At 61.7% G+C, this 24500-nt stretch overlaps 3 protein-coding genes across 14 annotated transcripts; 1 reads left to right on the top strand and 2 right to left on the bottom strand.

Moving 5' to 3' along the window:
• Nucleotides 1-600: 600 nt before the first annotated feature.
• On the top strand, nt 601-8496 carry CKAP2L (cytoskeleton associated protein 2 like). 8 transcript variants are annotated; one of them, XM_054224838.1, is made up of 9 exons: nt 601-907; nt 2219-2285; nt 3900-3966; nt 4337-5460; nt 5900-6092; nt 6775-6930; nt 7453-7516; nt 7850-7997; nt 8090-8496. In XM_054224838.1, the coding sequence occupies exons 1-9, from the start codon at nt 610-612 to the stop codon at nt 8331-8333; spliced, it is 2361 nt and encodes a 786-aa protein (XP_054080813.1). In that variant the 5' UTR covers nt 601-609; the 3' UTR covers nt 8334-8496. The 8 variants fall into 8 exon arrangements, with proteins under 8 accessions (XP_054080813.1, XP_054080818.1, XP_054080817.1 ...); XM_054224839.1 differs by lacking the exon at nt 601-907 and adding an exon at nt 990-1066; XM_054224840.1 differs by lacking the exon at nt 601-907 and adding an exon at nt 1044-1145.
• Nucleotides 8497-9229: 733 nt separating this feature from the next.
• On the bottom strand, nt 9230-14060 carry LOC128919555 (cytosolic purine 5'-nucleotidase-like). Of its 4 annotated transcripts, none has more exons than XM_054224850.1 (18): nt 13956-14060; nt 13342-13415; nt 13132-13249; nt 12933-13028; nt 12750-12841; nt 12581-12638; nt 12385-12478; nt 12213-12266; nt 12026-12109; nt 11862-11903; nt 11662-11769; nt 11424-11490; nt 11174-11344; nt 10924-10975; nt 10769-10829; nt 10476-10652; nt 10216-10317; nt 9230-10116 (listed from the first exon to the last, which is right to left on the bottom strand). In XM_054224850.1, the coding sequence occupies exons 1-18, from the start codon at nt 14036-14038 to the stop codon at nt 10060-10062; spliced, it is 1590 nt and encodes a 529-aa protein (XP_054080825.1). In that variant the 5' UTR covers nt 14039-14060; the 3' UTR covers nt 9230-10059. The 4 variants fall into 4 exon arrangements, with proteins under 4 accessions (XP_054080825.1, XP_054080824.1, XP_054080827.1 ...); XM_054224849.1 differs by having other exon boundaries at nt 11662-11773; nt 11863-11903; XM_054224852.1 differs by lacking the exon at nt 12026-12109.
• A 1157-nt stretch (nt 14061-15217) lies between these two features.
• On the bottom strand, nt 15218-24136 carry SLC20A1 (solute carrier family 20 member 1). Of its 2 annotated transcripts, none has more exons than XM_054224848.1 (11): nt 24058-24136; nt 23346-23828; nt 23114-23254; nt 22941-23026; nt 21298-21394; nt 19553-19672; nt 17691-17939; nt 17053-17602; nt 16765-16950; nt 16387-16471; nt 15218-15935 (listed from the first exon to the last, which is right to left on the bottom strand). In XM_054224848.1, the coding sequence occupies exons 2-11, from the start codon at nt 23659-23661 to the stop codon at nt 15774-15776; spliced, it is 1992 nt and encodes a 663-aa protein (XP_054080823.1). In that variant the 5' UTR covers nt 23662-23828; nt 24058-24136; the 3' UTR covers nt 15218-15773. The 2 variants fall into 2 exon arrangements, with proteins under 2 accessions (XP_054080823.1, XP_054080822.1); XM_054224847.1 differs by having other exon boundaries at nt 24035-24132.
• Nucleotides 24137-24500: the final 364 nt, after the last annotated feature.

The following is a 24500-nucleotide window of genomic DNA, read 5'->3' as shown; positions in this document are numbered from 1 at the left end:
GTTAAACGATGAGGGGGTGGTTTGTGGATGGGAAAATCTGGCTGTTTCGGCTGCTTTTGGGGGTCCTGCAGGCCTGGGCACAGAGCCCACGGGGTGGGGGGTGACCCCCCCCAGCCCTGGGACCATCCCACACCCAAGGGACCACCCCAGACACGGGCTACCCCGTTCCCACACCCACCCTGCAGCAGGGGGGCAACTGGGGCGGGCATCCCCAGGGCTGCCAGGTCTGCCCCAGCCACTGCCACCACCAAGGCGTGACGTGGTGGGCCATAGCATGGCCTGGCATGGTGCGGCATGGTGTGGCATCACATAGCACGGTGTGGCATCACATGGCCTGGTACGTCATGACATGACATGGCATGGTGCGGCATGGTGTGGCATGGTCTGGTTTGGCATAGGATGGTGTGGTGTGGCATGGCGTGGCATGGCATGGTCTGGCATGGTGTGGGGTGGCATGGCATGGCATGACGTGTCGTGACATGACACAACACGGCATGGCGTGGTGTGGCATGGTCTGGCATGGCGTGGTGTGGCATCGCATGGCATGGCCCGGTGTAGCACGGCCTGCAATCACATAGCGTGGGGTGGGGTGGGGTGGGGTGGGGTGGCATGCCACGTCCTGGCGCGTCATGCCATGACATGGCACGGCACGGTGTGGCTTGGCATGATAAGGCTTGGCGTGATAAGGCTTGGCGTGGTCTGGCCTGGTGGGACGTGGTCTGGCACGTCACGACACGACACGACATAGCGTGGCATTGCCTGGCATGGTGTGCCGCGCCGTGCCGTGCCGTGCCGTGCCGTGCCGTGCCGCCCCGCCTCACGCTAATTGATGGGAACGGTCTAATTGCCGGGGCAGCGGCCGGCGCCGGGTCCCCCCCTCGCCGCGCCCACAGCTGCCGGAGAGGAGGTGACGTTCGCGCCCCCCCCCCCCGTCCTCCTCTAGCCAATCACGACTCTTCGCGCCCGCCGGCCCCGCCCGAAGCCCGCTCTTTCTCGCTCTCCATTGGTCGGTTTGAAGGAGGGTGGCGGCCAATGAGCGCGGCGCGGCGGTTGGCGGCGGCAGCGGGTGGGTTGGTCGGTCGGTGTCCCCGCGGCCCCGCTGAGGCGAGCGGCCGGCATGGAGCGGGCAGGGGCGGTCGCGCAGGGTGAGGGGCCGGGGGGGCCCTGTGGGGCGGGGGCTGCTGGGGAAGGTTTTGGGGGGAGCCCTGTGTGGCGGTGGGTGCTGAGGGAGAGAGGCCGATGTGGGGCGGGGGGACCGTGTGTGTGCGTGGGGGGGGGGGGGCGATCGGAGGGTTCTGTAGGGCAGGGATATGGGAGGCCCTCTGGGGTAGGGGGGACACCCCGCTGGGGACGGGCTGGCAGTGGTCAGTGGTGGAACGGGGAGTGCTGGGGGGGGATCTGGGGGCGCTGGGCTGGGGCGGGGAGCCGGAGCGGGTGGGCCTGCTCCGTGGGGCAGAGTGGAGGGGCAGGGACGGCGCGGGGGGGCGATGAGGGGTGTGGAGGGGGTACCCGCCAAATGGGAGCACTGGCGGGGTTCGGGAGGGTCTCTGTGGGGGCGGCTGGGGGGTGCCATGGGGTGCGAGAGCGCCCGGGGGTGCCTTGGAGCTCTGCGGAAGCCTCGGGGTGCAGCACCAAGGGGAGGGGGTGGCGAGAGGGGGGGGACTGAGGTGCCCTCCGAGCCCTGGGCGTGCGGGCTGTCGATGTGGGTGGGACAGCTTTGGGGACCAGGGGCGAGGCCCTGGGGACGGGGGCGATGCCGGACCCTGGCCAGGCCGGGCTGTCCCTGCCATGGGGTGCCCCAGCACCGCAGCCAAGCTGGGGGTATCCCCTGTCCCCTGTCGAGACGCTGCTCGCTGTTCCCACCTGCCCACGTTAGCAGAGGGGTCCCCTGCGGCAGGGTACAGGCTCGCGGGATACGGAGCTGAAGCGGGGTCATCGGCAGCATCTCCCCTTTCCTTCTGCAAATTGACCAAGCCCCACACAACTGGGGCTTCCAGCAGCATCACGTCACGAGCAATGGAGAGCTCTGGTCTTTATGTGGCGACGGGAAATGGAAACGCTCTGGGAATTTCTGAGAACAGCATCGCCAGGCTTGGGCAGGGAGCGCAGGGGACCTATACGGCAGTGCTGTGAATGTAAAGGAAATCTGTTCGTATCAGTGCTCTGAATACCAACGTTGTGGTGCGTGCACTGCATTTTTCCTACCATCTCTTTGCAGAAGAGCAGAGAAGACGGCTCCAGGAGTACCGAGCAGCCAAAGAAAAGCTGAAATGCCCAAGTGCAAAGTAAGTCAGGAGGATGTTGGGCTTGGGGTAGATGATTTGTAAAGGTCCCTTCTGACCGAAATCACTCAGTGATTTCTCTGAGACAAAGCTGACTTCCCGGGGTCTGCCTTCCCTGTGCAGCTGTTCACGAGCCTACAGAGCATCTCCTCCCACTGACGCGCTGTCAAGGCAGCGACCTGGGACGGCTCTGCCCCACAGCGCCCTGGCAGCGCTCTGCAGAGTTACTGGCAGCGGGACCAAAGAGATGCTCTGAGTGTTGATGTTTCCTGCTGGTGGATGTTTTCTCTTCTGGGTATTTTCTGAGTCTCTGTGAAACTTTCTTGTCTCAGCCCTCGGGTCTGGCAGAACGGGCCCTTTTGCCAACGACTCAGCTTCGTAACTGTGCCTTGAAGAATGAGTGGTTCAAGCCTCACCACTACTTTTTAGTGGCAGCTTTCGGTGACCTTCTGTGGCAGGTTAATGTTAGGCAGGGGCATTTTCAGTGCGTTTAAAAGGAAATAGATACAACCACCTTTCAAATGAGTTACCTGGCTCTGGGAACCCATTGCTGCCTTGCTCGGTTCCCCTGGAGCCAGCCTGCGAGCAGATTCTCTGCTGTGAGCGCAGCAGCCGCTTGCAGGCTGCGGGTAGTGAGGCACCTTTCTGCACAGCTTTTAAATGAAACTGCTGATGTGCTTGGCAAACCTGAAGACTTGAAAGACTCCCTGTTGCACTGAGTATTTCTCATGACATTGTGGTGCAAAGGAAGCCATAAAACTACTCAGTGGGGAGAAGATAAAGGGAAGCAGGATCAGAGACCAGAAGGAGCAAACCATTCCCTGGTGCCGGGCTCTGGAAAACACCAGTAATATAATAGAAACGAGGAGAGAAGATTCATGATCTTTCTTTATGGCATAGTACGCCTCTTGTGTAGAAGAGAGGACAATACCCTAACTCTCCGGGCTCTTTCATTACGGAAAAATATCTGCACAGGCATTAATCTTCCCTAAGGCTGAGCTGCTAGCTGCAGAGCAGAGGGGTGGGAGAACTCCGCAGCTGGTTGATGTCAGAGGGCTCCACTTCAGGGGGGAGGAGGAGGGCGACAGGATGGGGGGAGCCGCAGCGAGGGCTGCTGTCCCATCTTCCCACTTTGCTGCCAGTGCCTGGGCAGCTTGAGGGACTTGCGAATCAGCTGCCGCAGCGCTGGGGCTCACCGTGGCAGAGTAAACCCTGCTGATGCGCTCTGAGACGCTGCTGTGACCTGCAGCGCGGCTGCAGCTGGCTGGATGCACCGTGGCTGCCTACAGCCCGCGGGGGAAATCGGGTGGCAGCCAGGGACAGCAGCCTCAGGAGCCTCCAAAGCTACTGCCTGCCAGGCCCCCCTGCCTGCCGGAGCCATGTTGGTTACTTTTGGAAACCGTTAAGTTTTGTGACAACCTTGGATGTCAATTTTTTTTGTTGCTTTTCTGTTGCTGCACAGAAGAAAAAGAACTAATATTATGTGGTACTTCCTTTTTGATTTCCAAAAACTTATCGTAAGTTCCTGTGACTGATACAACCAGCAGTGGTTTAGATATTTAACCTTTTTCTGCAACAGTCGTTAAATAACCTGATATCTTGTCTAACTTCCTACAGACCCTTTTTAAAGGACAGGACAAATGGCGTGAATCCACCCTTAGACCCAGTCTCTAAACTAGTCCGTGTAAGTAGAAATTTTTTGAGTCTAGTTTTGTATTTCATGCTTGAAGTGAGTCGGGACAGAACAGGGTTCCCAAATCAGGGTAGTGAGCTCCTGACCCCAATGGGGTGCAGTCAACAGATTGCTAAATAGCTGTCAAGAAGTTATTATAACTAATTATTTTTCAGATGAACTTAGTGTGGGAGACACATCCTCTGCCCGTGCACTGGTGGGTGTTGTGTTGTTGTTCTGTTGACAGCTGCTTTGTCGCCTTTTGTCACCTTTGTCTTCGTGTGGACGTCCCCTGGGCTAGCAGGGCTCGGGCAGGAGCAAGCTGTCAGGTTTTGACCAGGCTGAGCTCTCCCTGGGGCTGAGGTTCCCTTTGTCTCTCCAGGTTGATAAGAACAAGGATGTGCTCAGAAACGTGGCGAAGGGCCCTCAGAGGGATGGCAAGCTTGGTACCAAATCCACAGAGCACGTTGGCCATACTGCTTCACAGAAGTCTTCAAATACATCATCCCAGAGAGCAGCGGTGGCGCATCCAGAGCCGCCGAGAAAGAGCGCAAGGCCTCCCATGGGACTCATGCCAAGTATGAGCCACCATACGCAGCCCAGAGGGAGGCTCCCGGCTTCAAACCCCGGTCACCTAAATCCAGAAAGGAGCAAGAAGCCTGCGCAGGAGACTGCAGCACCTCAGGCTGGAAGTGAGCACTCCCCTCCTGAGGCACCTTGCTCCCTGAGTGAGGGGCTGCGGGACAGGCTGGTCTGCAACAAGGAAAACGTCCGAGCACAAGCCTCTGCGCGCCCTGTGCAGAACAGAGTTTTTCAGTCTGATGGAAACAATCTTGGGAGCAAGAGAGACTTGGCTCGCAGACAAAGCTCAGCCACAATGTCAAGAACAATCATGGACCCAAAGGACAGAATTAACAGCCGCCAGGCTAAGGAAGAGCCGATTCAGGATAAATTCAGGAAAACCCTGCCAGGCTCAAAAAGCACATCTCAAAAACCAAGTGTCAAAACTCAGCCGTTGCAGCCCCCTCGGTTACTTAGTGCTTCTACTAATTTGCTACATAAAAAAACAGAGGCAAACCATGAAAAAACTAATACGGCAAGGGAACCTGTAGGAAAGCCACTGGGCATAGTTCCAGCGGGAGGTCTGAAGCACCACAGTAGAGCCCCCCAACTGAGAAGATCTCCCACAAAGCTTCTGGCCTCCAGCAGGCCCCGTGGCACCACAAACATGAAATCCAGCCTGAAACCAGGGAGCACCGTGCCATGGCAAAGGCCCATGGCTAAAGAGGAGGCGGGTAGGAAGGAAGTGAAGGTGGTGCCTCCCAGACACACAGCAGCATCCCGAGCGGCAGTCCCCCAAAACCAGCCTCGCAGCATACACGGCTCCAAAACTCAAGCAACTGCGAGTGATTTTAGCGGCAGAGATAGGCTTAAACCAAAGCTGCCCATGGGAAGTGGAATCCAGGCTAGGCGTGTTCCCAAGACCCCATCGGCTGCGGACCGTAAGTAAGTTGCAGCTTTGGCCAACTGTCCTCACCTCCAGGGGACAGCAGAGTTTAAAGTGTTTCACCGGGTGAACCAGCACCAATCTGCTGGAAACAGGGTCCCGAGTCCCCTTATCAGTGAATCCCTGCTTGGAGCTTGGTGCCCCAGAAGAGAGGAGGGTGGGGAAGAGATTTGGTGGTACCCTGGCTTCCTCTGCCACCAGTTCACCAAGCAGGAGGAGAGTGTGCAGCCGCTCTCCTGTTTTATCTTCAAGGCACTGTTAAATTTGAGAGGGTTTTCCTTTCCCAGCCTGGAGCTCGGATGCTTTTTCAGGATAGATGTGCTGGTTCTTCCTGAGCAGCTGAAGTTGGCTAGAGGGAGATTCCGAGGGAGAACAGTAGCCTGGCAAGTGTTGCCGGTCTGCTGGGGTGGTAACAGCGATCCCTTGCTCCTTTAACAGGAAACAGCTGGAGGAGTGGTTGGCATCCAAAGGCAAGATATACAAGCGGCCACCTATGATGCTGCTTCAGAAAAAGGCAGTGAAGCTGTCCTGGAGAAATGTCAAGGAGAAAGAAAAGCAAGAGAAACCGGAGCAGCTCTGCCTGGAGAAGATCGATGACATATTGACTGAGTGCCTGAAGCTCGTTGAGGAGGTGGGAATGGGAAAGGAGCAACTCGAATGGGCTCCTCTTCTCCTGGAGCATCCCAGGAGATGAGAGCTATGTCCCCCCAGCAGCACGCTGTGGTTTGGAGCAAGCGTTCTTGCTTGCTTGGTTGCAGTTACTTTTCCTACCCAACATCATATGTAGGAAAAGTAGAAGTCCTTGTGGAGTTATGGATAGGCCAAAGGCACGCAGCGCTGTGTCCTAATGGGGAAAACGGAGCAACAGCCGGTCATGGGGCCTGTGTGTGTCCTTGCCGGTGTCCTGGTACGCGGCGGTGCAGTCCGCAGCAGGAATTTCTGCGGCAGCAGCCCAGGCTGATTGAGCCAACTTGGGGTATGTCCCTGGTGGACCTCACGGCTGCTGTGAAGTATCACCTCTGGGAATGCTGCCCGCGAGCCCTGCTCTGGGATTTAGTGGCTCCATTAGTGCCAGCACTGAGGAGTCAGTCCCTTGACATCCCTCTGAAATACTGGACTCATTTTACCACGGGGAAAATAGAGGCAGGAAAGCTGTTATCTGTCCATGGTCACAGAAGACTTGCAAAACCAAACTCTCCATACACTCCTTTTCCTAGAGAGCGCTGGGAGAGCAGTTATGCGCCAACAGCTCCCCCAGCGCGCGCCTCTGGCCCTTGCCATTGACACCTTTCTCTGTGACCTCGCACTTGTAGGGTGTCCAGGCAGAGGACATCTCTGCAGTGCTGTCCCAAGTGCCCCAAGCAGAGAAATTTGCCAAGTTCTGGATCTGCAAAGCGAAACTTCTTGCCCGGATCGGCCCTTTTGATGTGACGGGGTTGTACAAAGCAGCAGTCTGCGCTGGTGCTGCGGTGAGTGAGACACTTCTTTTCCGTGGCTCCCCGTGTTCCCTGACTCTGCACCAGCAGGTCTCCTCAAGATCCAGGGGTCGGATTTTGGGATGAGTTTAGCAACACTAGCCACCGGTGAAAAAGCCCTTTAGCGCTGCCGGTCCCATTTTGTCCCATAGAAACACCTTTAAGCAGGCAGTGCCGTGCGGGCATGAATGGGGTCGGGGGAGGACACGCACCCTGCTCTGTGTCGGAGCGGTGGCTGGAAGCGATGTGACGGCAGCTCTGTGCTGGTCTGGGCGGCGTAAGTGCAGTATCTGGTGGGATTTACCAGGGTAAACGCTGTGCAGGGCGGATGCCTGCCCAGCCGTGCCTGTGCGCTGACGGATCACACCTGGCGAAGGGAAACTGCAGCCTTTTGCCACTGGCTCCGGCACGGGGTGTCACGACACAGCAAAAAAACCTTTTCTCCTGTTGGGTTGTAACTCTGGTCTCCGTTCTCAAGTCAGGCCTGCCTTGACCTGCATTCTGCTTTTCCTGCAGCCGCTTCAGGAGCTCAGAGAAGTTGTCCTCGATATTTTGAAGGCTACAGGCCAAACATCGGAAGGTAACATGTGCATATGGGGGCTGGCTGGCGGGCTGGAGCACGGGCAGGCTGGGGGTCCCTGCTGCTGCAGGCAGGGAAGCAGCACGGTTTGCAGTCTGTCCCAGCACCCCGTGTCCCTTTTGACTTGGATGGAGACAGTGTTGTGAAAGTCCACAACCCTGGTCTCAAAAATGGGGCAAGATTCGTCTGCCAGGGCTGGGCACTGTCCCAGTGCATCGCACCTCCGTAGCAAGGTGCCCTCGCATGTGTCCGGAGTGCCGCAGTGTTGGAACCCCTCCCAAGCTGCCGCTCTCTGCCCTCTGCAACCATGCTGCCCTTTTCCTCTCCCGTCAGGGGAAAAGGCTGAGCAGCCCGTTCCTTGCGAGCCTACAACACCTTGCCCAAACGAGAGGCAGCACGTGGCAGTGACTCCCTGCCCGACGGGGAGATCCCTGACCAGCCTGCCTGTCTCGGTCAAGTTACAAGTTACGTCTGCATCCAGGTAAGGCTGAGCTGCCCGCTCCTGGCAGCAAGTGCCCTCTCTGCCACCGCTCCTCTGCAGGGTTTACCTAAAGGCTCTTGTCCTCTCCACAGAGGAAAGGAGTTGCTGGGAGGCCGGGAGCTGAAATTCCTGACACCGGTGCGGCGCTCGCTGCGGATAGAGGGGGCTGGGAGCCACTACCCAGAGATGCTGAAGGACCATGACCCCGTGGTGTCATCCCTTAGTGAAATCCTGGATGCTGAGGAGGAGACTCAGTTCTTCTTCCGTAAAAACAAGGCTTTGCCAGAGGTGGCGGAGCTGGAAGGTTTGAGTTTGTATCCCCCAGAGTGCTGCTGAGGGATTCCCAGCAAGGTGCAGGCTGCTTGCTCCCCCATGCTGCCTTGCACACACTCCACTGACTCTTGTTGCCTCTCAGATGTGAATATGTAGAGGAGGCACGTAATAACCCTCTTTTAAATATACAAGCACTGTTTATAAATATATACAAACTTGCAGTAGAGATGGAGTGTGGCCTAGTGAGTAGTGTGCAAGGTCTGGGCTTGGAGACATGGGCTGTCCCCCTTGGGACCGCCCTTGGCTCCTCTGCTGCGTTGTGCCCCGATTTTCCTGCTGTCGGATGATGTCAGACAGACTCTGCAGCGCGCCAGGCACCTTCCGGTGTTTTGGAAGCAATATCCTGAGGGATTTCCTCAGGGCAGCGTTGTGCCCTACCTGGACAGCATCTGGAGGGTTCCCGCTGGGAGCCACGCACGGACGCGATGTCTCAAGTCCCGTGCAGCAGCGCCAGCTGTGCCCGGCCGGTGAGGGGCTGGAGGGACTGGGGTACCTGCGGTACCCTGCTTCCGCACGGGCCCCAGCGAGGCTGAAGATGGCACTTGCAAGGGGTGCAGAGGTCCTCGGGATGCAGCCATCCGGCTCTGGGAAGACCCCTGGGCACGGCTGGGGGTCCAGGATGGGCCAGCCCACCCCTGTGAGCACGCTCGGGGCCCCTACAGCAGCCCCCCTCCCTCAAGGGCTGTTCTCACTCCCAGAGCAAATAGCAGCACTGGCTGCTGGTGACGGGCCGGTTGCTGGGGGCTGGCACGGTTCCCCGCTGCGGGAAGAGCAGTAAAGCAGTGCGACTGCCATGAAAGGTGGAGGGCAGCCCCGTCGTCACCCTCCTGTACCCAGCAAGTGGTGGTCCTGTCCTCATCCCGCCCTTTTGCCTCCTCCCGATACAGCCAGCACCAGCGTTGGCTCAGCATCTTTATTGAGAACCTCACTGTTGGAAGAAGTCAGAGCAGGATCTGGAAGTCCCGGCAGACCTTGTCCCCCTCCTCCGGAGTGCAGGACAGTGCTGGCAGAGGTGTCTCGGGGTGGCCACGCTCTGCCTGAGGGCTTGCACTTGTCCCAGCTACTGGCCGAGGATTTGGGAATTTCCCTTTGCCCCCACCTCCCAGGCTCGAGGGCAAAGCAGTTTTGGTTTAAAATAGCCAATTTTATGTCTGCAGTGCCAGGAGTTTGAGTCCCTTTTATAAATAGAAAAGGATAGAAAACAGAAGCGGGTGACAGCAGGGAAAAGGGATTCCTGGGGAGCAGCAGTCGCCTCCAGAGGTCTCCTATGTCTGAGCAACGTCACCCACCTCCACCCAGAGCCCAGCGCTGCGGTGAGCCCGGGGTTGGAGCTGCTGGGACCACCAACCGGTGCAAGGTGGGCTTCCAGCGATGCCCAGAGCCGCAGCGCTGCCAGCTCTCCCCAGCATTGGGTGGCCCCAGACTGGCATCGAGCTGGCCGGGAGACGCAGCTGATGCCAGGGGGGCCACGACTGGAAGCGGGGGGCACTGGGCAGCCCATGGGCTCAAGGACCTGGCTCCTGGCGCAAGCGGGAGAAGGGGCACCACTGCACAGGGAGAGGCGTGACATGGGGCATGGGCCAGGGCCACCAGCCATCCTGTGGCCATGGGAGGCGGTGGCTGGCCATGGGTGGCTTTGGTCTGCCAGCTGGCAGTGGTCCAGGGCTACCGAATGCCCCCATGTGGGCTGTCACCTGCCAGCTCAGCAGCCGTTGGTGCTGGGGTGGGCTCAGGCTTCTCCATCATCCTCCTCCTCCCCGCTGGAGTCTGGGGGGACCCCAGTGACCTGCGATGGAGGCGGGGGGGGCTCAGTGGGCACAGGACCCCACCGGCATGGGGGTGCTGCTGCTGGGACTCCCATGCCCCTCTGTCCCCTGCCACCCACCTGCTGGCCGGGGTGGCTGTGCCGGGTCAGCCAGGGGGCCAGGGCCATGCCTGCCTCCCCCGTGTCCAGGCGGCCGTGCTCCACCGTCGACTCGTGTGCCATCTGCGGCAGGGAGAAGGCTTGTGGAGAGGGGCCGGCACTGGCCAGCCGAGGGGCTGGGTGCCCACCAAACGTCCCCATCATCCCCATACCCCCCTCCTGAGGCAGGGAGGGAAACTGAGGCATGGCGGGTGAGTCGGGGGCGGGGGGGGGCTGCGTACCAGCACCGGGGGTGCCCGGAAGAGGTAGCTGAAGGGATAGTAGAGGAAGTTGATGAAGGAGGCGGCATAAAGGTCTGCGTAGCGCATCAGCTGGTTGGCAAAGAGCGTCTGGCGCGAGCCACAGCGGAAGAGGCTGCCCATCTTCCCGTAGCACATGTCCATCTCATGCGTGACTTTCTGTGGGCACAGTGGGGGGAAGGTCAGGGCACCCAACAGCCCCCCCCGGGGTGCCCCCCTGCAGGGGGATCTGGGGCGGGGGGGGGGGGGGGCTGGCGTAGTGCCCTGGGTGTCACCTGGATCCGACGCTTGATGGAGCTGATGTCTGGGCGCTCGCTGCTGCCACTGTCCAAATGCCTGGAGTGGGAGAGACCCAGCTGGGGGCTCGCCCGGAGGGGCCCCCATAGGCGCCTGCACCCCCCTCCCCCCCGCCTGCCCTGAGCCCACTCACTGGTACAACTCCGCCAGGAAGAGGTCCAGGCTCCGCAGCTCCTCAAACAGCTCTGCAAGGACAACGGGGACGGATCAGTGCAGGCCAACGGCCCCCGCTTCCCGGCACGACTGACACGGCGGGTGGGGGCACGTCCCACCAGGGTCAGTTTTGCCATCGAGCCAGGTAGGAGGCTCCGGCCACCTCCCCCTGGGGCTCGGCCATGTCCAAGGCTGGGCAGGGTCTACGTCCCTGGCCAGGTGCTGCTCACCGCTCTTCTCCGTCCAGACCTGCAGCTCGCGGGCCAGCTCGGGCACCACCAGGAAGGTGCGCCAGCCCTGCCGCTTCTTGGACTTGAGGATGTCTCCGAAGATGTGGTCCCCCATGTAGAGGATGTCCTTGCCTTTCACGCCCAGCAGGTCACACACCACATCCGAGGATCCTGCGACAGCGGGACGTCAGGGCGAGGGTGCGGGCAGGTCCCTCCCCGTGCTGCCCGCGGAGCCCGGCCGGGTGCTCACCGCCGGAGTAGACGGCGCAGTGCTGTAGCGGGCCGGTGTACGTCCCGATGCGCAGCTTCCCCGTGTCCTGCGGGACGAGAGAACACCGGGATGGGGGGGGTGTGGGGGGGAGGTTTACCACTCTCTGTGACTGCCCGGTGCCCGCCCGATGGTGAACACCCCCGACTGTCCCCACGGGAGCCCCCACCGTGCCCAAATGGTGCCCACCGCCCCCCACAGCGATGGAGGGGTCCCCCACCGTGTTGACTTGGCGCAGGACGGTGCCCTCAGCAAAGAAGAGTGGCTTGCGGGTGTCTACCACGATGAGGTCGAAATAGGATCGCCAGGGACGCTGCGGGGTCTCAGCCTGCCGAGTGTTGGCATGGGGTGGGGTCAGCGAGGGGCTGCCGATGGCACCCCCCACACACACCCCCGGCCCCAGACCAGGGACAGACTCACCTTGTCCCCATCGCTGAAGTCGAACAGGTAGGACATGATGGCCTGCAAGGACACCCGGCGTCTTCACCACTTCACCCCACTGGCGGGGCTTTAACACCCCAGCCCGGGGCAAGCTGGAAGCGGGAAGGGGGAGGGGGGTGCAGGCACAGGCAGCCCCTACTCACGTCAGTGTAGTTGTAGTCGCTGTTGGTGGCCAGGAAGACCTTCCCCACCTCCTTCATGCGGCTCAGCAGCAGCGGCACGCGGGGCTGGCAAGGGGCAAGTCAGCAGAGGGGCCACGGGGACCACGGGGACCTGGCCAAGAGGACTGGGGGGGTGGCAGAGCAGGGGGTGGGGGCCACAGATACTCACATCCTTCACCACGTATTTCTCCAGGTTCTCCAGTGTCTTCTCCTTCAGGCAGCCCTGCAGAGGGAACGGATGGATCTGGCCAAAACCTCCGGGGGGAGTGGGGTGGGGGGGCATTCCCAGCACTCTGAGCTCCTCCCCTCTTCCCTCCCCCCCCCCCCCCCACTGCACCCACCGAGAGGTGGACGTGGTCCATGGCCTCACGCACATCCTGGAACATGCTGCGGAAGGACATGAAGAGGTTCCCATGCTTGTAGCCGGTGTCGCAGCTGCAACAGTCAGAAAAAAGGGAGGGGGTGAAGACACCCCACCCCCATCATCCCACCCCAGATCCACAAGGTCCAAGCCCCCACCCACCACCTCCCTCTTACTTGACGTATCTGGAGCAGTTGGTGAAGAAGTCCACGAGACAGGCGTAGAGGTAGGCCTCTGCCAGGGAGGGGGCTGTGAGAGGGGACACGGGGCGGGGGGGGGCACGGCGCCCCTTGATGGGGGAGAAGGGCAGTGGGGGGGGACGGGACGGGGTCGGATCTCACTCACCAGTGAGGTTGAAGAGGGTGTTGAGGATGTGGAAGCGCTTCATGTCATCCCTCTGGATGAACTTGTTGGGGTAATAGTGGAGGATTTCGGCCCTGGGGAGGGAGCACAGAGCTGCACCCCATGCTGAGGGTCCCCTGCCCCATCGCCCCCCCCCCCGCCCCGGGTGGGCGGTCCCGGACTCACCCCTTGAGGAAGCGGAAGCCATGGGCACAGACCAGCAGGTTCCCGTGGGAGTCCACCTTCAGCAGGTTCCCATACAGGGCGTCGAACACCAGCCCCCTGTGCCACGCTCCCTGTCAGCAGGTGGGGGGTCCCACTGACACCCCCACCCTCTGCTCCCTCCCCCCCCCTCCCCCCCCCCCCCCCCCCGCCCAAAACTCACCGGGTGGGGAAGGTGGGGTCGTACTTGTAGGCGAGGATCTCGTGGGGGTACCCGATGGAGACGAGGTGCTCCAGCAGCAGGGCGAAGGCCAGCTCCTCATAGTCGGGCGACTTGTACACTGTAGGGGCCAGGAGGGGCAGCGTGGGCAGGGGCTGGGGGGGTTCCACTGCCCCCCACCTCGCCTCAGCACCCCCCACCCCAAAAACGCACTGGCCAAGGTGTAGTCCATGTCAAAGCCAAAGCACTTGATCTTCTCCAGCGCCAGACTCCGGTTGACGAAGATCCTGGGGGACAACCCGGGGGGGGGGGTTATGGGGTGTGGGGGGGTGTCTAGGGCTGGGGGGGGGGGGGCACGGAGGAGGGGATGGGGACCTGTCCCCACGTCGCCTGTCCTTGGCCAGAGGGCTGGGGGGCACGGGCTGCACGCCCGCCCTGGCCCAGGGGCCGGACAGTGAGTTATTGGAGCAGAAAAATGGGCTTTTGAGCTGGAAATGGAGCCCTGGGGGGAGGGGGGGTGGGAAGGGGGGGATGGTGAGCCCCCTGTTTTGGCCTGCACCCCCCGGCGTGTCTCCATGGGGCCCCCTCAGGGCCGCTGCCCCTTCCCGCCCGCCCCCAGGAGTCCTCCCCGGTACCTGCCACCCCCGGGGTCCTTCCCCCAGGTCCTGCCCCCCCCTCCACAGAGTCCCCCCCCGACCCCCCCCCAATCCCTTTCCCCGCCGCTCCAGGTCCCGCTGTCCCCGATCGGACCCCCCCCGACCTCCCCCCGCCCCCGCTCCTGCCCCCATCCCCCGCCCGCCTCCTCCCCCGCGTCCCCCCAGCCCCACCGGTGCTGGCAGTCCCTCCGCAGCGCCCGCGGGTCGCCCGGGCCCGGGGCCGCCGCCGCGCCCCGCTCCCCCTCGCTGCCCATCGCCGCCGCCTCCGGCCACGGCCTCCGGCCGCCGCTTTAACGGCGCCCCGCGGGACCGCCCCGCCCCGGCCCCCCCCCCCGCCCCGCGGCCACCGGCCCCCGGCCCGGCCCCCCCCCCCCCGGGAGCAACAGCCGCGACGGGACCCGGCTGGCGACCCCCAAAACGGGGCGGTGACCCCCTCCCCGTGCCTCCCCCCAGAAGGGGCTCCCCGGACCGTGACACCCCCCCACCCCCCCGGGCCGTGCCCCAGCAGCCCCCCGGGGGATGCGCCCCTCCCACGGCCCCGGCCCCGACGGCGCCAGCAGCGCCCGGCCGGGCCTGGAGCCCCCGGGCTGGTGTTTGCCCAGCGGGGCCGCTGGCAGCGCCCGGCCGCGAATCATTAACCGGGGTCAAGGACCGGCCCCGCCGCCGCCCCGACGGGCGCTCCCGGGCTCGGCGAGGGAGCGGGAGGGGCTGCACGGCTCAGGGCCCACCCCCGGCACCTCGCCCCGCCAGAGGGACAGAGACGGGAGGCGGCACCCACGGCCCGTGGGACGCAGCCCAGCGCCAGCGGTGTGTCCCGGGCGGGACCTTTCCCCGGCCCCGCGGGTCGCATCCCCGCGGCAGCTCCGCCAGGCGCGTTCCCGACCCTGTCCCCCGATCCCGGGGCTCAGCACCTCCGGGGGAAGCACTTGGTGTCCCCCAGCCACCTGCCCTGGCCCAGGGCCAGCCCTGGCACTTGCCCGCAGCCCTTGCGACATCCCGGTGCCGACCCGCTGACGTGGGTCCCCGTGACTGGCCTTGACCCCCCGGGACAGGAGGGAGCATCACTGGGGCACCCGGGGGAAGGTGGAGGGGACAAGTAGGGGCAGCTCCTGCCCCGGGGGGTGAGGGGGAAGGGGGCTGGTAACAGGGCAAGGAGCCGCTCTTGCAGCACAGTGCCACAGCTGCCCCCAGGTGTGGGGCCCCGATAACACCCCCCCCCAGGGCTGGGGTGCAGCTGGGGGCTGTTTACAGCAGGTCCCGTGACACTGGGGGACACACGGGGCTCTTATCAGCCACCCCAGCCCCAGCTCCCTCCCAGGGCGTGGGTCCAAGGAGGGGCAGGAGAAAAGCCACGGGGGGGCATGTGACAAGGGACAGGGCCCAGGGCCACCCCAGCACCCCCCCTTCCCCTCCAGGAGCACTGACAGCGCTGGTGTAGGAAGGAAATCTTTATTGAGTCCGAGGTAGCAGCAGTGAGGGGGGGTGGGGGGTGCCCCCCCCAGGCACCCCAAGCAGGATGGGTGGGCAGCGCCTGGTGTCAGCACCACTACAGCAAGGGAGGCAAAGCTGAAGAGTACAGCCCACGGTGGGGGGTGCCCCGCAGCCCCCAAGCCCTCCCAGGAGGGGCAAGGACCAGCCCTGGTCCTTACTGAAGGAGCAATCACTGCCAGGGGATCTGAATTAAGTCATTAAAAATAAGAAAAGTGGCTTCCCGTAACTGCTAATCTAAAGCTACAGCGCAGCAGGGGAGTCACGCCGGGGGCAGGCACAGCCTCAGCGCTGCACCCCCCCAGGAACTTAGCGCCAAGACATTTATATTAAAAAAAAAATAATATATATATATACACACACTTCAGTGACAACACTATGCAGAACTGAGGAAGCTCCAGAGATGATGGCAGCCCCCATCCCGCACCAGGACGAGCCTTCCTGGCTCCTGGAGAGGAAGGTGGCAACAGGGAAGCAGGAACAGCAGGAGCCCCGGAGCCCTCACAGCCTCAGGACAGCGTACTTGAAGACAGCCATGATGGCAGCACTGATGAGACCCGAGATGGGGACGGTGACAAACCAGGCCATGAAGATGTTGCGGAAGAGGCGCCAGTCCACTGCCTTCCTGGAGCGCAGCCAGCCCACCGAGACCACCGAGCCCACCTGCCCGAGGAGCCAGGACACCATTCAGCACGGCAGGGGGATGGGGCAACCCCCCCCGTGTCCCACTACCACCCCCAGGGGGACGACACACACATGACACCAGGGTCTTGCTCCAGCCCCTTGGGGACCCAGGGGAGCCCAGGGCAAGGAGCTGCCAGCTCAGAGCAGCACAGAGCCCCAGTTCCCACGGCTGCTCGACCGAGCCCAAGGGTCCATCAAAGGGGTTTTGTTCTCCCCTCACCCCCTCGAGTGCCCCCTCACCCAGCCCTGGGAAGCCACCGTCACCCCATTGAGATGTAAATGCAGAGCTGGGACCTGAAGGACAGCCAGCAGCCCACGCTGGGGACCTCCCACACAGCTCAGCCTTCTTAGCACCAAGACTCGGGGCGGGGGGGGGGGAAGCCGAACTCACACTGAGCCAGCACCATCCCCTCCTGCCACCCCCACCTACCTTGCAGTGGGTTGTGCTGATGGGGAGGCCGACATTGGAGGCGATCACCACTGTCAGAGCAGACGCCAGCTCAATACTGAAGCCGCTGCGGGGACAGAAAGCGCGTGAGACCCTGCGCACCGGAGCCCCCGGCAGACCAGGCTGGCTTAGCCCAAGCTGGACCTCGGACTGCCCCCCCGCCACCCCCAGGCAGGGTCAGCTCCTCCCTTGGCTCTCCAGAGCCCCAGGCCGATCCCCAAGGGATGCAGGGAGCTGTTACGGGGCCACACGTGGCCCAGCTCCACCACCTGAGCAATGAACCCCCCCCGAAGGGCTCCAGGAGCAGGAGGCAGCTCTAGGACTGCCTGAAGCCTCCCCCTGCCGCAAGGCAGGCCTTACCTCGATGGCGTGATGGGCGTCAGGTCCTTCCCCATCGTCTGGATGACTCTTCTTCCCCAGACCCACAAGCCAATGCAAATCCCCACACCTCCATAGAGCAGCAGCCAGAGGGGAGTTGCCACCTTGGTAGCCACATCACCTGTCTGATAGACCAGGTAGAGCGCGACCAGGGGCCCTATGGCATTGCTGGAAGAGAAAGAAGAGCTGGTCTAGAGGGCCAGAGGCTCTGGGCAAAGAGGGCACCAGCTCCAGCTAGCAACCCCACCAACTCCTGCTGGCCCAACTCACCTGACATCGTTGCCACCATGAGCAAAGGAGCCAAAGCAGGCTGTGAGGATCTGCAGGAACTGGAAGAGGAGGGACACCTCGGGCTTGTCCTGGTCATGCCATTCTTCCAGGGAGGTACTGCTGCCCTTGCGGTCGCTGATGCCCATCTCCACCTGGGCTGTGTTCAGATCCACATCAGCCGCTGGGTGGGCATCGGCCACTGCGTTGCAGTAGCTGGTGTAGCTGTCCATGCGGACCCTCTTCTTGGTGTCCGCCACGGGCCAGGTCAGCTTCTCCGTCTCCTCACCCTCCTTGGCACGGAGGGAGTCCAGGGGCATGCCGCAGATGGCCATGGTGTAGGAGGTGTAGCTGTTGTTGCGCCGCAGGGGCTTGTCCCCCGAGTCCCCCATGCAGTCCCCCATCTTGGCCAGGTGCAGTTTGTGCAGCAGCTCCTTGTAGAGGCCAGAGTCCTTGTGCACGGTGTGGTACTGGTACTGCCCGCTGGAGCTTATCTGGTGGCCCACGGCCTGGTTGAACTGGACAAGGTTGCCATTGGGCAGCCGCACGGCTCCTGCCAAGAGACAGTGGGGGTTTAGCAGCTGGGGGTACCTGGAGTGGGGTACGACCCCCGTCCTCCTGTACTGCCGCCCCCCACTCACCACTGTCAATGCTGGTTTCCTTCAGGTCAAGGCTGGGGAGCTTTTCCTGCTCCGGGGCCTCCTCCGGGTCCCCCATGTTGAAGGAGACTGTCCTCTCCTCCACCACCACCCGGTGGGGCACGGCCGACCCCACATCAGCAATGGGGCTCTTGGCATCGCCCAAGGGCATCTTGGGCTCTTCATGGTCCTCCTTTGGGCTGATGTTCTTCTCCATCAAGGGGCTTTCAGAAGGACTGGATTTGATCTCTCCTGGGAAGGGAGGCAGGTGCTATCAAAACCCCTTCCCACCACCACACCCAACACCAGGAGCAAGCCCACACCCCTGACCACTCAGATTTATGGCAGCTAAATAAAATTTACAGCTTCCCCCCATCCTGAACTCTGGAAACTGCTGGGCAGTCACACTTTGTCCCGGGCACGACAGCCAAACCATCACAAGCCAGCTCATCTCCTATTTTTAGAGCCCCCACACCCACACGGGGTGTGGTGAGCACCATTATGGGGCTTCTGTGCCCGTTCTTCCAATGGCAGAGGTTCCTCTTCGAGCCATGTTTGTCCCTTCCCCATTCCCAGAGGATGTGGGATGCTCTGGACCTGCTTCTGGGGTGGCTGTGATCCCTGAAGTTGATGGGAAGGTGCCCAGGAGAGACCAGCTCCTCCGCCAGCCCATCAGCTCCTGCCGGCAGGACTCGCCTGCCTGGGCTCCTCTCCAGCTCCCGCTGGTGGGTGACAAACCCAAACAGGAGCCGGTCTCCACCTCCCGAGGGCAGCCTGGTTTCCTGTCCCACTGGAATTGCCAAAGCCAGCAGCACCAAGCCCTGGAAGCTGAGGCTGTTACACCCCCTCTACCAGGAAAAGCATGTTTCCTCCAGGTGAAAAACATGAGGTCAGCTCCTTCAGACAACAACAAGAGCCACCTCCTCGTCACAAACATAACCATTTTCCAGCCAGTTTGTGGGCCGCGAGGGCCCGGCTGTGGCATCCAGCCCCTCACCCTGGCATCAAGCCCCTGCAGAGCTCATCCCCGCCCCGCACCACCCCCACCTCCCAGCAATGCTCCCCAGCAGGCAGGGGAGGCCGCCTCGCAGGCAGGAGTTAAGCCAAAGCTCGAACAGCTGGAAGAATGTCAAGGGCAGCCATAAAGCTGTTAGTCACACCCCAGTTACACCAGTCTGGCAAGGACACTGGTTATCCCCTCATCTCCAGCTCCTTCAGAGCCCCAGACTGCACACCACATTTATATGCAAGACCACACACGGCTCCAGGAGAGCTGCCCGTACTTTTCAGGAGGCAGAGCTCGGGACTGCTCTTTTGGATGCCTTTCAATAGATTTATTATTTCCCCCCCCCCCACCCCACAGGGAAAGGATTTCATCAGCTTACACGCTTTAAACTTGTGATCTGCATCTTCCAGGCCAAAGATTGATCAGCAGGTATGCAGAGGATTAAAGGTTACACTGGTTAACAGGAAGGTTGTCTCCTGCCTCCTCCTCTTCTACATTAAAGGGCGAAACGGGGCTGTTTAATATCGCCCGCTGTCCTGTGTGGCTCAAGGAGAGCTCGCCCTGCTCAGAAATCAGCCGCCAGACGCCGCTGGGAAACACAACGGCGACTTCCCGGGGGATTCTGGGGTCCCCAGAGCGGCGTCGTGGTGCTGCTGGGGGTTAGGAGCAGGCAGGGTCCAGCTCACAGGGATGCGCCCCAGTGACTCAGGGTTTGCAGAGCAGCTTAAGTGATAACCGACGCTGAGGATCCCTGCTAATAACGGCCCTGCGGCTAATGAGATCTCCCGCTGGGAAAAGAAGTTGGTTAGTCCGAGCGTGCCCTTCCCCAAAGGATTGCAAAGAAAGAGGTGTTACTTACGTTCAATTTTCTTCTTCATTCTCGGACATACAAAGAACCAGACGACAAGAGCACAGACAACAGCACTCCCCGCCGAAATTAGGAGGATACCCCACAGAGGAAGTTTGTCAAAGCCCAGCACTAGGAAATAAAACAACGGATCTTTGAAAAACCTCTGGGCAAAAGCCTCCTCGACATATGACTTTGCTCTTCCCAACACGGGGACTCCATCACCTGCGACATCCCTGAGCTAATTCACCTGCCAGGGAGAAAGGCTGTCGGAAAGCCACCGCTGAGCGCACCGAATCCTCAACCCACGCGGCATTTCCCCCCCAGGTTACAGTCTCCCCCATCAAGGGCTAATCTTTCACACGTGCAGACACTTTCCCCTCCCTCCCACAGCCAAAGCCCATCAGGGACCGGTGTCTGCCCTGAGCAGGGACAGGAGGCTCCTCGCTTGCTGCAATGTCAAAAAAAAAAAAAAAGAACCACACACACACCTCGCCAGCCGGCAGGGCTGCTGCAGCGACAGCACCGCTTACCCCACGCGGGACCCGGGCTGCTCCCACCAGCGAGCCCCACGCCTCCATTCACCCCCCCAGCTGCTGGGGGAAGGTGGTTCTCTTGCTCCCCGAGTCCCCAGAACTCCGGTTTCAAGGCATCCAAGATATTACGTGACCTATTTACAGGCATCCTCACACGCAGCGTGACTTTTAGCAGAGGTTTTGCATTACACAGCCTGCTGCAGCCCCTGGTCGGGCTATCGGGTGCTTGCGACTGCTCGACTCCTGCATTTTCTGCTGCAGGCAATGCCTTACTGCTCCTGACGCACCACCAGCAACATCACGGCTACTTCACCCGCCCATTCGGCTATTTGCTTACGCTTGCCGAAGGCTACATCCAGAGACACAGAGCTCACCCAGCCCCTCCTGCAGCTGAGGACTTGGGATAAACATGAATCCGCCTCGGGGGTGCCAAGTGATAAGGTGATCTTGGAGCAGCACCGCAGCGACCCTGCCTCCTCCCCAGGGCCGGAACGCCGTGGGAAGGGGAAGCCAACATCCCTCCAAACATTTTTCCAGCCACTGTTTACAGAGAAAACCCTGTGGGGCCAGTGCTGCCTGCCCTCACCCCCCCTCCAGCGACTCCTCCACAACAGGAAACCCATCTCAGACCAAAAACAGCTCACACCGAGTCACCCTGGCAGGTGGGGGCTACGGAGCCTCCGGCACCCTCCCCTGCCGAGCCTTCTCCTAGCCCTGCCTGCACCCTGGCCCCGTACACAACGGCCAAACAAGCATTTCAATTTGGCTTTTCAAAGTTCAAATGCTTCTTCTCAAGTGCGGGTGCCGGCGCTTCTCACCAGGGATAACGAGTTTATTCTTAGGGACAAGGTGAGCGGGGAGGCGCAGCCTCCGTCCCTGCTCCCAGCCCCGCTGCCGGCAGCCGAGGAGTCTCTGCAGTGGCAGCCGGTACCTGAGTTTTAGCACAGGTAAGAGAAGGGGAAGTCATGTTATCTGCCAGTCCTGTGAAGTCTAAGGAGAAAGGTCTGGAGGGGTTTAGTTTGAGCAGGTCTCTTTGGCCGGGCAACTATCTAGCCCAGAACTCAGCGCACACTAGCCTGCAGCCTTCTGAAACCGGCACAGGCCAGCCGCCTTCTAGGAGATTTCATCCCTGTAAAGCAAAAAAGGGGTAAATCGTGCATTTAATGGAGGTTTTGTAAAGCACTTAAAACTTAAGGTTCAAGTAGTCTGTGGTGTACTTACAGGGTGCGCCAGTATACATGATGGAGAAGAGGTTGATCCCCACCGTACAGGCATAGAAGACAGGCAACGCTCGCAGGCCATTGGGGACGGGATCGGCCTGCAAAACAAGGGCTGGCGCTGGGAAGGGCAGACCCCGGGGGCTGAGCAGCCGCCGAGGAGCGGTCCCTTCCCACCAGGGGTTTTGTGCCCTCGCTTAGCTGCTGACAGCAGCTCCGATACCAAATCCCCCCCCGCAAGCTCTGCCAAAAGCCAGAGCTCCCAATGGCTTTTAGAGAACAACCCGGGGGCTTGCCATCGTCTGACCCCCGGCAGTCCAGGGGAGAAGGCGGCAGGACGCCGTGGGTGCTGCGGGGCTCCGCAGAGCTGGACCAGCTGAATGTCCCGCAACTCCCGAGGCTGAAGCATCTCATTGCGCTCGCAGCCTGGGCTGCCCGGCTCTCGAGCCCTCCCCGGCCTCCAGCTGCACGGATGTTTTCTTTCACCTCCCCAGACACTTTCAGACAAAACTGTTTGTCAGACAAAGCTTTTACCTCTTTCCAGCTGACTTGGACAAAATAAAAAAAGCGTCCATTACTCAAAGCAGCTTATTTGAGCACATACCTGCACAGAGAGGCCCTCACCCGAACAGCAGGAGCACTTAATCTCCGCTGCTGACCAGCGGTTGGGGTCTAGCGTCAGTACAAACACACCAAGCGTTACTGAACGCGGAGCAGGACAGAGCAACCAGGCTATTCCGTGCCAGAACGAAGCATGACGGGGCCAGCCCGGCTTTGAAAGACCAGTTACGCAAGGTTACTGTGACAGCGGTGACGCTGAAATGTTTTAAAGGGCTGCTAGGTAGAAACCAGCAGTGATAAGATCTTAACACCTCTTGAACCAGAAATAGTTAAAGCGAAGTCCTAAAATAATTTAAGTTAACCTTGCATACGCCGAAGAAAATGCTGGAGCCCCTCTGCACAGCTGGCTGGATACCCCTGCTCTGGGCTGGCAGCACCCCGCACTCCAGGGTCACCGTCGCCTCAGAAAGGCGAGGTGTGGTGCTGCCGCTTTTGGGTGCCTGATGCCCCTTCCCGGGCCGTCAGACAATGCCAACAGCAGGAGCACATCCCTGAAGCCAGGCTGAGCACCCCTCGGTGGACCTGGGGCCCCGGGTAGGAGAAGAGCATAGTTTTCACAGCACCAGGAACAATTCTGTCCCTCCTGGCTTCAAAAAAGCCACTGCTGTTGGTCACTGCCTTCCTCTGCAGCAGGACACAAGAGGAGGTCCAGCCTCGCACCAGGACTCAAGACCAGAGCTTCTTGTCAGGCTTTTCCTATCTGTTCTGGGTTTCTTCACTACTTGGAAGCTGCAGCCTTTTCTGCTGAAGCCAGGCAGGGCCCTCCCAGCCCAGAAGGTTTGGGGGAGGCTGAATGAAGCCTCCTCACGCCCCAGGCTCTGCTTCACGCAGCAGCTACAGGTCCCGTTTCTCCCATCCCTTCAGCTCCTCCTGGGTAAGGGCTCACCCAAGTGCCAACGCGAGGGTGGATGTGCCTGGAGAAGCTCCGGTGCACATAAGCAACGAACCAGTCCAATGGGCAGGCAAGGGAGCACCTGGGAGCCCCAAGGTGTCGGAAAACAAGAAAGTGGGGTGAACAGCCCTTACCTTACGGAGGATGAACCTCTGGACAAGGAAGAACAGGATAGCAGACATGATGCCCGAAAGGAGGGGTGAAATGAACCAGGACAACACTAGGAGAGAAGAGGCAGGATCAGCCGCCCGCCACTGGAAGGGGAAGCCCCAGGGGCACGTGGGATGCTCAGACCAGCCGGACTTACCAATCTTTAGCAGCTCAGACCACTTGACGCCTTCTTGCCCTTTGGCCACCAGCGAAAAGCCAATGGTGGCTCCAACGATGCAGTGGGTACCAGAGATGGGGAGCTTCAAGAACGAAGCCACCAGCTGCCACACAGCAGACCCTGGAGGAGAAGGAGAAGCCTGGTGAGAAAGCCGTCACTGGGGCACCTCGGGACACACCACCCACCCCATTTTGACCCCCCTGTTCCTCACCAAACATGGCGCTGATCGAACCCGCCATCATCAGCTGCTGCTCAGACTTGTACATATCCACATCGATCAGCCCCTTCCGGATGGTCTCGCTGACTTTGGCTCCCAGCAGGACAGAGCCCACTGTCTCGAAGACGCTGGCCAGGACACAGGCCTGCCGGAGGGTGACCACCCCCGAGCCCACCGCGGTGCCGAAGGAGTTGGCCACGTCATTGGCGCCGACGGAGAAGGCCAGGACGAAGGCGATGATGAACCCCAGGACCAGCATCCAGAGGAAGTCCACCATGGGGGCGGGGGGCACCGCGGAGGTGGGGTCCATGGTTCAGGTGAGGTATTAATAAATTAGATATAAAATTAAATGGGGTGGGGGGGGGAGGGCGGGTGGCAGTCGCTATAGGGTGCAGGGGCACTCCGCCGTCCTACGGCCCCGCCGGCCGCGGGGGCTGGGGACCGGGTGCCGCGCCATGGCCTGGGCTGCTCTTCATCCTGCGGGAGAGATGGGGTCAGCGGGACGGGGGGGACGGGATAACGGCGCTCAGCGGGATCGGGGTGGGGGGGGACGGGATAACGGCCCTTCCCGCGCACCGGTAACGGCCGCTCCCGCGCGCGCCGCCGCGCCACCCGCCGCCATGTGGGCGGCTGCCTCGCCGCCTCGCCTCCCCGCCCCACCGCCCGAGGCGGCCGTTGCTCACCGGCCGGGCTGGGCCGCGCTCACCAGGAAGGGCCAGAGCCGGTGCCGGTTCCGCTCCGCTCCGTCGCCGCGCCACCCCCGCCACCCGCCGCCGCCGCGCTTTAAGCGCCCCCGCCGCCCCACGTGACCGCCGCCCCCGCCCACCCCCCACCCTCCCCGCCCGCCGCGCGCCCCCGCCCGCCGCCCCCATTGGCCCGCTCGCCGCCGGGGCGGGGCCAGGCCGCGCCCCCATTGGACAGCGCCGCGCTCGCAGCCCGGGCCTCCCCCCCTCCCTCCACACACCCCCCCCGCCCCGCCCCACCCCCACGCGGGCAGCGCGCCCCGGCACCACGTGCACGCTCAGCGGCGCGGCCGCGGGGGGCCGGCCCGGTTCCGGTGGGCTCGGCCCGGCTCAGACCGGCTCGGTTGGGTTTGGCTCGGCTCGGCCCGGCCCGGTTCCGGTGGGCTCGGCCCGGCTCAGACCAGCT

This window comes from Rissa tridactyla, chromosome 20, assembly GCF_028500815.1.
Source record: "Rissa tridactyla isolate bRisTri1 chromosome 20, bRisTri1.patW.cur.20221130, whole genome shotgun sequence".
NCBI lineage: Eukaryota > Metazoa > Chordata > Aves > Charadriiformes > Laridae > Rissa > Rissa tridactyla.
The sequence above is the reverse complement of the archived record's forward strand: the minus strand, read 5'-3'. Positions and strand labels throughout refer to the sequence as shown.

What these genes read in the sequence shown, in the direction of transcription:
- LOC128919555 (XM_054224849.1), bottom strand. Translation starts at nt 14,038, where the DNA reads ATGGGCAGCGAGGGGGAGCGGGGCGCGGCGGCGGCCCCGGGCCCGGGC. An exon ending in GACCCCACCTTCCCCACCCG is followed by an intron (nt 13,029 to 13,131) that starts GTGAGTTTTGGG and finishes AGCGTGGCACAG; the next exon opens with GGGGCTGGTGTTCGACGCCC. An exon ending in GGCTTCCGCTTCCTCAAGGG is followed by an intron (nt 12,842 to 12,932) that starts GTGAGTCCGGGA and finishes CTCCCTCCCCAG; the next exon opens with GGCCGAAATCCTCCACTATT.
- CKAP2L (XM_054224838.1), top strand. Translation starts at nt 610, where the DNA reads ATGCCACGTCCTGGCGCGTCATGCCATGACATGGCACGGCACGGTGTG. An exon ending in CAGTCTCTAAACTAGTCCGT is followed by an intron (nt 3,967 to 4,336) that starts GTAAGTAGAAAT and finishes TTGTCTCTCCAG; the next exon opens with GTTGATAAGAACAAGGATGT. An exon ending in CAAGTTACGTCTGCATCCAG is followed by an intron (nt 7,998 to 8,089) that starts GTAAGGCTGAGC and finishes TCCTCTCCACAG; the next exon opens with AGGAAAGGAGTTGCTGGGAG.
- SLC20A1 (XM_054224848.1), bottom strand. Translation starts at nt 23,661, where the DNA reads ATGGACCCCACCTCCGCGGTGCCCCCCGCCCCCATGGTGGACTTCCTC. An exon ending in TTCGATCAGCGCCATGTTTG is followed by an intron (nt 23,255 to 23,345) that starts GTGAGGAACAGG and finishes CTTCTCCTCCAG; the next exon opens with GGTCTGCTGTGTGGCAGCTG. An exon ending in ACGCCCATCACGCCATCGAG is followed by an intron (nt 16,472 to 16,764) that starts GTAAGGCCTGCC and finishes CTGTCCCCGCAG; the next exon opens with CGGCTTCAGTATTGAGCTGG.